At 43.4% G+C, this 9,585-nt stretch overlaps 1 protein-coding gene across 1 annotated transcript; it reads right to left on the bottom strand.

Moving 5' to 3' along the window:
• Positions 1 to 4,069: 4,069 nt before the first annotated feature.
• Positions 4,070 to 8,991, bottom strand: WNT8A (wingless-type MMTV integration site family, member 8A). Its single transcript, XM_004686761.2, has 6 exons — positions 8,725 to 8,991; positions 8,599 to 8,632; positions 8,238 to 8,376; positions 6,803 to 6,928; positions 5,991 to 6,133; positions 4,070 to 4,878 (listed from the first exon to the last, which is right to left on the bottom strand). Exons 1-6 carry the CDS (start codon positions 8,790 to 8,792, stop codon positions 4,333 to 4,335), a joined length of 1,056 nt encoding a protein of 351 aa, XP_004686818.1. The 5' UTR covers positions 8,793 to 8,991; the 3' UTR covers positions 4,070 to 4,332.
• Positions 8,992 to 9,585: the final 594 nt, after the last annotated feature.

Below are 9,585 nucleotides of genomic sequence, written 5' to 3'. Positions count from 1 at the left end.
GCTTTGGGTTCCCAGAGTGTAAGTGTTATAGAAGAAAGAGTATGGATTTATATTGAAACAGGCCTAAATTAAATCCATCTTCCTGTGTTTCATTTTAAATTGGTGTTTAATCTCTTCAAGCCATAGTTTCCTTAGTAGTAAGACCAGAAAAATTGTAACTCTGTTTTGAGAATTGGAGAATGTATATTAAACCCAATGACTTGTAGTAGGTGCTCATTTACTTCCTTTCCACCCTTATCTTTGTGATCATCCGGCAGACCTTAGGAAACTGGTAGGGCATGATAGGAAACTCTAAGAACAAGTTTTGGGATCTTCTTAGGAGTCTTTAATTTTACCCAAGGCAAAGATCAGATGGGGAAGAAAGGGAGGGGGGAAAGGTAAAGAAAGTGAACGAGAAAAAGCCTTTTAGGGGACTGGCAAGCATAGCATATTTTCCTCTTTAATCTAGACTGAGAAAACAACAGACATCTGTTCTCCGGACTGTGTGAAGCTGTGCCTGGATTTACTGAAATATGGGGATAGAATCATGGTTAAGTTTCCCTCATTAAGTTGATCCCTGTTCTGCAGTTTTTCAGAATCCCCAGTCAGATTGTGACCAACCTGCCTGTTTTAGGGCCTGAAACTATTGAACAGGGGGGTTTTACTATTCTGTCACCTTAATGATAGTCAGCTTGTGAGGATGAGCCAAAAGGGAAAGGATATAGGGCTGTAACTAATGATCCAAATGACACTGTAATGCTTTGTAATGAATCCCTGACAGGATGGTGATACAGAGAAATCCAAATTCCTTTAGTTTCTGGTCCAGGGTCTATGTGGGAAGATTGGTTAATGTGATTGTTTGTTATGAGGAGGATGAATGAGGATGGAAAGGCCCTGGAAGAACTGGGACTGTAAACTTTTGGGGAAAGTTGGCAAATATTTCATGGCATTCCTAACTGCTCTGGGTTTTATTAGTTGAAAGCTTCAGCTACAAGACCCACAGAAAATACCAAAGCTTGTTGTCTTTGATTAACAATTTGAACAGGACAGCGGGGTTAGTTTTGATTCTAAAAATCCTCCCTAACATTTTTTAGGAATGTCACCAAGGTCCTGGGGGAAATGTCAAGCATCAGATACATAAGTTCATTGGATGGAGATTCCTTTCCTATATTTATTAAAGATTTATCTATTTTGGGGCCCTTCCTGGTGGCTCATCAGATTAAAGCACAGTGTTATAAAGCTATCACAGCCACTGCAGCACAAGTTCCCATCCCCAGTCAGGGAGGTGACCCACATGGCACAGCAGACCTCTCATGACCAGCCCACTGCTCCCCTCAGCAGTGTATTTCAGTACATCTGCCTGCTCTGCTCCCCACTCTGTCTTTGGTGAATCCTTTTACCTCCCACACCTCTGGCCTGTACCCCAGTTTTGCATACAAGAACCCGGTGCTGGCTAAAGATGTATGATGAGTGGGGAGGTGAGAGTATTCACCAGAGACAGAACAGGCAGGGGAGCAGAACAGGCAGATGTACTGAAAAACACTATTGCTGGGAGCAGTGGGCAAGACAGGATGGGCCTGCTGTACCATGTGGGTTACCTCCGTGGCTGGGGGATCAAACTCATGCCTCCTATGGTAATCTAGTTGAATCCTGCTGTAGTGGGTGCTGACAGCTTCATAGTGCTGTGGTTTAACCCCTTGCACTACCAGGGAGGTACCTGCAGGTTCATTTAGGAAAGAAGGGAGAAAACCTAGATTATTCACTTCCACTTCTCTCACACACTCTCACAACTCATTTTCTGATGGGGATATTGAACAAAATCCCCAATCTGGTGGGGATTTTGACATCTGAATTTATTGAGGATTTAGATTTTTTTTCTTTTTTCCCCTTTAAGCCCCAGGGAAACAATGATTTCATTTGATTGCCTATTTCTTCTCCATCATTTTGTGCTTAGGTAGTAGTGTCTCTTTAATTCCCTTTCCACTACCACAACCACCCTACCCCATCTCTCCTTTCTCTGTCTCTAACTGTAGTTTTTTTTTTTTTTAAACCTTTCTTAGAAGGAGGTAGAGGAAATCATTCACAGGCTGCACATAGGCTGCATTGTATAAATTTCTTATTGGCTCTGGTCTCTCACATCTGTAGTTTAAGTGCACTAGAAGTAGTAGAGACTAGAACGGACTTTCAAGACAACTGCTAATAGTTTCTGTTGAGATGCCAACTTCCTTAATAAATTTAGCCTTCCGCTTTACTTTTTTTAAAAAAAGCTTGCTATCCTCTGTTGATATTTAAAAAAATAACTTATTCTTTTAATGACAAAAATATTTTTTTATTGTAGGCAAATACAAAAATTCAGAAAAACACAAAAAGGAAAACAAATCATTCTATTTTGCTATTACATGATGGTAAACGTTTTCATATTTTAAAAAGCAAAATTAGATTCATCTTGATCACGTTTTTTAATTATTCACAGATATACCATATATATTTTCACGTTATTAAATATCTCTCCAGAATATGATTACTTTTTAAAGATTTATTTTTTGAATGCACACAAATAACGAGGGTGCGGGCCAGAGGTGTGGAGAGGGCAGAGGGTGGGTGTGTGTGTAAGAGGATTCACCAAAAACAAGTGGGGAGCAGAACAGGTAGGTGGGTCTGCTGAAAATACACTGCTGAAGGGAGCAGTGGGCGAGAGGGAGAGGTCTGCTGCGCCATGTGGGTCACTCCCTGGCTGGGAATCTAACTCATGCTGCAGTGGCTGGCACTGTGTCTTTAACCCCTGAGCGACCAGGGACCCTCCCAGAATATTATTGTAATGGTTGATGTTTCATTATAGAGTCATCTGTTAAATAGTTTTCCTATTCTTGGATATTTAAAGTGTTTGAGAATGTTTTTTCTCTTAGTTATCAGTCATTTTACTTGTTTATTCAACATGTATGAAATTCCCTCTCCCACAGGGTGTATGGGCTTGCAGAAAAGGGAGACTCTAAACATGAAATGCTCAGATTTAGGAAACAAGCTGAGCCCCTCCCTAGGACTCTTTTTATGGGAAATTAGTTCTCCCCCAAAGATTACCACTGGAAAATGTAGATGTGCAAATGAGGAAGATAGAACCCACAGCTTCCCTAGTCCTCTGCACTGGGTCCCACATCCTTGGGTGTACAGACACCCCAGGAAGCTCTAGCTAAGAGAGTAAATACACCTTGTGTATGATTCACATTCAGAGGGTTTCTTTGTTTCCCCAAATTACAATAACACCTTGTAAATTTGGGAGTCTGAATTGTTTTCCTATTGACCAGTTCCTAGTTCTCAGATTTATTATCTGTCAAAACTTTGATATCAAGAAGATTGCATGTCTCCTTTTCTCTTAGGTTTGTACATAACTGGGATATAGTACAGGGCTTCCTATTCCCTTTCTGATCCTAAGACGTCCAAAGAGAGAAATAAAAGAACTCAGCTATAGGTAGATAAATACACACACACACACACACATCCGTCTGTCTGTCTATCTTTCTATCTTTTTATCCATCTTCTAGAATATTTATTGAAAATAGTGTTCCCAATCTGGGAAAAATTACAAATCATAGTTGTTTGATAGCTCTTTGAGGGGAAGTCCCTCATGGTGAGCATTGTCTGAGTAAGTTATAGTTAATCTGCCCATTTACTGTAAGCACTCCTTTCCATGTCTCCAGAGATGAGTTTTGAGCTGGAAAAGTACACAGATTATGTAGGGTCCTGGTTTTTGCAGGTTTGGGTGAGGAGAACTTTTCAAAAGTGCATACTCAAGTCAAAAACCCAATAGTTTAAAAACTTCCCAATAGACATCTATGTGATCTCTGTCCCACTTAACTGCATGAACTTGTGCTGGTCTTTCTGGAGCTTGTCTGAAGGTTGAGCCTTCAGGAGTCTGAAGAAATTCTGGTATTACTTTATTTTCTCTGATTCTCAGCAGCACAGTTTGATTAGACATGGTCTCTAACTTACAATAACAAATATTTTGAGGATCCTTTTCAACATGGATCCCAAATCAGCCTTCTCCCCCACCTCTACACACACCCTCACCCCCTTTTCCTCAAGTTCTTTTCACACAGGCACAAAGACCAGGAAGTAAATTGCAGGAAATGAAATGGGGTCTGCCCAAGTTAGGAGACCCAGGTTCCAATTTCAGTTCTTTCTAAAATGTGCAGTATTATTTTGGGTCTCCATTTCCCCATCTATATCAGATATCAAGAGGACTACAGACCAATCCCATGATTTCCCAGGTGTTTTCTAATCTTTGATCTTTAAGAGAGGAATTGTGTCCCTCTGTTGTTGCCAAACAGTGAGCAGGTGAGTTTGTGTGAGGTGCCATTAGGTGCTGCGCTTACCCAGGGACCATGCACTACGTGGGGAGCGCAAGCAGTAATACTTGTTCACCACGTGCCTACACTGGTCGCACTTGACTGTACAGCACCACTGGAATTTGCAGTTACAACTGCTGATGGCCTCAGTTCTTCTCTCTTCTACCTGCAGACCACATTCAGTACACAGGCGCCCACAGCTGCGTTGCTCTCGTCTGGAGGTGTTGTGGCTGTTCTGCAGACACTCCCGGCCCTCTGTGCCGTAGATGCCCAGGCTGGAATTACGGGTACAGTAATCTGGGGATTCCTCTAAAAAGATCAGCTCTGACTCTGCACTAGGAAGGAAGGCCTCCATGGGTGCCCAGTGACCCTCAGCACTGTTACCAGCCCTTAGTCGCCGCTTATCCATCTCAATTTTCAGTGCCTGCTCATACTTGACCTTTAGATAGTCTCCCATCTCCCGGAAGTCAGCCAGCTGCAGCCAGCATGTCTGAATGCTGCAACTCCCTGAGATGCCATGACATTTGCAGGTCCTTCTCATGGTGGCTCTCACTGCCTTCAGAGAGAGAGAACAAAAGAGGGAAAACGAAAGGGGTAGGGAAGACCCAAGGCTATCAGTGAAATAGAATTCCTTCTGAACTTTAGAGGAACATCAGAATTATTGGGGAAAATACTTTTATTTCAGGATCTTACTTCAGATCTTGTCAAATAGAATGTTCAGGGCTTTAAAGGCCTTGGCATTGGTGATTTTAAAGCTCTTTTGGGTGATTTTTATGCAAAGTTAGGCAAATATGAGAAGGTCACTGGAGTCAGGCAGCCTAGGCTTTGGGCCTAACTCCATCACTTGTTGACTTTGTTTCTCTGTCTGCCCAATTGGATCAAGATTGATTGAGAAAGTAAATTATGAAGGAAAAATATGATCACAGGCACTATTTGTCTTGAAGCTGGGAACTGGAGTATTTGTGGGAGTTTGGGTTTGTCCACTGGACTTTCTTAGAGGGAGGGAAGCTCCCTGAGTCTGAATCTCAATCTCCAAGGCCATTATGCATGATGGCAATTGCATTGAAAACCTTTTCCACTCGTCCTGGAGCATCTGAGAAATCTAGGTACAGATTCAAAGGGAACTCTCCAGATTTAAGTAGATAATACTGCAGGGATTGCTACCTAATCAGAAGTGTTAGGGGGGAGCCTAGGCCCTCCAGAGTAGCCTAAATCAGTCTCAGCCTTAGAACCCAGACTGACTTTAGGACACAGACTGGATAATAAACCCCTGTTAATGTCCTAGACCGTGCATATGAAGTGGTTAAAAATTTTAAGTTCTGAAGCAAAGCCTTGATCGGGTTCTTAGCAACCAAATGTTCTTAGAAATTTGTCCATGAAGGAGGCTAGAATATAAGATTAAGTGATAAGAGGACTGAACTAAAATATCTGATTAATTGCTCAACTCTTAATATTTCCTAGTTGTATTGCCTTGGCTAAGTCACTTGACTCAGCGCTAATGAGCCCTGTCATGCAGAGAATGCGGGTAGCCATCCCAGACCTGCTGGGTAGTATGAAGATGTAATATGGGTATGAATCAGCTCTTGGTTAAGTTGTAAAGGGCTGCACAGATGTAAGGATATTGCCAGTACTGCCCCTGATGGCTCACTGGCCAACTCCTATACCCACCAGCCTGCCTGCCCTGTTGTTGTGAAGATTCATCAGGGCTCTGGCATCCTTTCCCTTCTCCAAGCTGTCCACAAAGAGTTTGGAAATCCTTTCTCCAAATTCCACATTATCACTACAGCCTCCCCAAATCCAGCCATGGCCACCTACACATAAAGAGGGGGAAAAAAAATGCTGCTAAGTCCTAAGAATCATGATTATTTTGACACAGCAAAACCACCCTCCCAAGGCCCTAGAAGTATGTGAAGCTGTAACTGAAGGTGAGACAGTGAAAGTGAGAGGTTCTCAGGGTGGGAGTAGTCTTGTTCCCATAACTAGCTGCCCAACTACCCAACTTTAAGCAGTTAGTCTTTGTACCAACTGTTAAAGCAGGTACACTGGAGCTGGCCTAGATGATCTCAATTGTTCACTGCAGCTCAAACATTCTGGAATTCTGTACCATCTTCCTACAAGAGTCTGATTTGAGCCACCTCCTCCTTCACTGTGATAAATCTGAGTGTTTCCGGTGGCCTGCAAATAACTGAGTAGCTCCAGATTATGGGCAAGTTATTGTAAGACTGAAGTAGGAGGAAACTCTCTGGCTTCCTTATTCCTAGATGTCTTCTTATTTTTAGAGTTTAGTGCTATCTGCTGATCCCTGGAATCATGGTCCCAGTCTCAACTCAGGAAAGTCTATATCCAGGAGGTCCCACAATGAAATTGCTGGAGTCTAGGGGTTTGAGAAAGTTGTTTCCCTCAGCCTTTCCCTGGAAGACGATAATGTGCTCCTGCAGCCCCTCACTTTTCCCCACCCTCCATCAAAGAGCCTAACTTACCTGTTTTCCCATTTTTTGACTCATCACAACCACAGTTTTCAAAGTCTCCCATGCTACAGTTCTTGGTGATGGTGTACATGATTCCAGCAGAGCTGATAGCATGAATGAAGGAAGTCTCCCTAGTGGCTTTGGAGAGAAAGATGGGACTGAAAAATTTAATCCTGATGGCACAAAGCAGATACTTTGAAAAAGCATACTGTTTTTCTCCCCTGGTCCCCAGCTCCCTTGGGCTTATTATTTTTTAAAGATTTATTTACTTATGCATACAGAACTGGGGTATAGGTCAGAGGTGCAGGGGTGGTGAGAGGATTCACCAGAGACAGAGTAGGATGCAGAGAAGGCAGATTGATGCAGTACACTGCTGAGGGGATCAAACTCCCACAAAAAGCAGCTGTGGCCACCTTGCAGTACTGAGTCCTAAGCTGTTCACCACCGGGGAGGGCCACTCCCTTGGGTTTTAAGGGATGATTTCTATTTAAGAGAATGGTGCATATTTTTCCAGCATCTTGATTTCATCCTGGTAGGAAAATGATATTCACTTGCTACCATGGGAGAGTGGAGGCCAGAGCTAGAGTGATGAGACCAGGCTACGCTTTTTACTACCTGTCATGGTGGTGGGACTGGGACCCTTCTCTCTGGAGTCCAGACTGGACTGTAATAGTTATTGCTTTTGGTCCTCAGGCAGTGAGAACCTAGGGCCATGAGCCTGGCTTAGCAAAGCCTTTTTTTTTCACATGGAACTGGAATGATATAATAATAGTGGTTATGGCTAACACTTACTGAATTTATGCTTTATTAAATTCTTTATAAACATTGCCACACTTCATTTCCAAATGCTGCTCATTCCACCTGTGTTACTCTATAGGAAAGCACTTCTTTTTGTGTCCATTTCCTTTATTCCCTTCCCCACAGCTGTCTTCAGGTAACAAATATTATGCAAATTACTGCACAAAGTTAAAAACTGTGCATACATTTGTGTGCCTGCACACACACAGACCCCAACTGAGGCAAAGCTCAATGTGATCTCTCAGCTTCACTGTTGGGATTTAATGACAGCTGAGCAGAATAGATACTCCCACAGGGGTTGCAGACACTGCACTTTCCACTTCATGCAAATCAGTGCAGGACACATGTACAAACACAAATCCAGGTGTGCATTTAAAAAATAGTAATTTTTTACATTTGTCTAGCTATCTTTGTAGCTACCTCATTTAACCCAATTCCTGATGACCTATATAGGCTGATCTTACAGACCCAGGTAAAGACTAGGGTTGAGAGAGGTGAAGTGACTCACTGAAGGTCACATAGGATGTGGCAGGTCAGCAGATCACTGATAACTTTTCATTTCATTGTGCACATATATGCTACTCATATATACATACTCCAAGGCTTCCTCCGTGCACATATACCCCCTTGTACAGGTGCACAAACTTACCACTTCTTAGCCTGTTGTGAGTGGAGAGTTGGAGAGCATTTTCAGGGCAGTTCCAGCGTTCCCAAGCAAATTGGAACTTACACTCCTCAATGCCACTCTGGGCGCCCAGGGCCACACTTGTAGTGTAGGTCAGATAAGCCTGGCAAAGGGAAAAGGGTTATGAGCTTCAGTCCTGGGGTAAGTGAGGTTTTCTGAGGATATAGGCAAGACTCAAATGAGTTAGTTGTCCATTTAGGGACAAACTTGGGCGTCTGGGTAAGGGACTTCAGGCACTGCCTCCACTCCCATCTTTTCCCATCTTCCCTGAAGAATTCCCCTAGGAACTGGGATAGGTAAAAACAGGAGCCAAAGATCACCCTACCTTGGGACCTGTTATCAGGAAATTATTCACAGACCTACCAAAAAGAAAAAGGAAGGCAATGGTGAATGGGGATGAAATAATGGGGACTCCCTTGGTATGAAGTGGGAGATAGGGAAAAGAACTTACCAGGCAGAGGCATTGAAGGTGGCATAGCATATGACCACAATCACCTTGAGCATAAACCGGTCCCCCATGGCCCTGCCCACTACCAAGGGACCAGGTCCAGCCCAGGGCCAAGTCCAGAGAAGTGAGAGGAGGCAGGGTCTTTCACAGTATTTATGTGGGGAAATTCTGAATGGCCAAGGGGGAAAAAACCAACAGTCTTCTCATTTGTCACTCACTGGCTGTGCTGCTGGAGCCACTGACCCAATGGGGAACCAGGAAGGAGGGACTCAGCCCAAAGTCTGAAAGGAAAGCCCCACCCCACCCCACCCACCCAGACTGACTGGGAGGCTGAAGCTTTTCTCTACCCTCTAGGTTTCTTTCCTCTATAAGCCTTTTGTTTCTTTCTGCTTGAGGGCTCATTTCTCAGAATCTGGTAGCCCAGAGCAGGTTAGATCTCTAACCCTAAAGCTTGGCACTTCTCCTAGAGTTACAGTGGAGACACAACTCCTTGCCCTGCCTTCCACCCCACGGTGTTAATAATTATAGAGGAACTTTACTTGGGGCCCCTTCCTGCTGGTTTTACCCAAGTCAGTGAGTGCACCTTTCCTACCATCTCCTTTGGTGATAGTAAAGTCATGGAATTGTGGGATCATGAAGCCGAAACACTTCACACATCAACTTTGCTACATGTTTTTCTGCCACATTCTACCAAACTAAGTTCTGGTAAATTTCCTTCATACCTAGTAGGCCTATCCTTTCATGTTTGAGCCTTAGATCTCTAATTTATTAATTGCGTGTATATGTGAGAATAAACTTTTGGTGCTGTAGCTGAAAAGACAAACACCACTTTATTGCTGGGACACCAGCCCCTTAGCCTGGAAT

The sequence above is a fragment of the Condylura cristata genome, unplaced genomic scaffold (assembly GCF_000260355.1).
Source record: "Condylura cristata isolate star-nosed mole 26May11 unplaced genomic scaffold, ConCri1.0 scaffold00021, whole genome shotgun sequence".
NCBI classification, from domain to species: Eukaryota; Metazoa; Chordata; class Mammalia; order Eulipotyphla; family Talpidae; genus Condylura; species Condylura cristata.
The sequence above is the reverse complement of the archived record's forward strand: the minus strand, read 5'-3'. Positions and strand labels throughout refer to the sequence as shown.

Bases quoted from the DNA above. Each gene is read 5' to 3' on its own strand.
- WNT8A (XM_004686761.2), bottom strand. From the start codon at position 8,792: ATGGGGGACCGGTTTATGCTCAAGGTGATTGTGGTCATATGCTATGCC. The intron at 6,929-8,237 runs GTAAGTTTGTGC...TTCTCTCCAAAG, and splicing joins TCACAACAGGCTAAGAAGTG to CCACTAGGGAGACTTCCTTC. The intron at 4,879-5,990 runs GTGGGTATAGGA...CTCTCTCTGAAG, and splicing joins ACAACAGGGCAGGCAGGCTG to GCAGTGAGAGCCACCATGAG.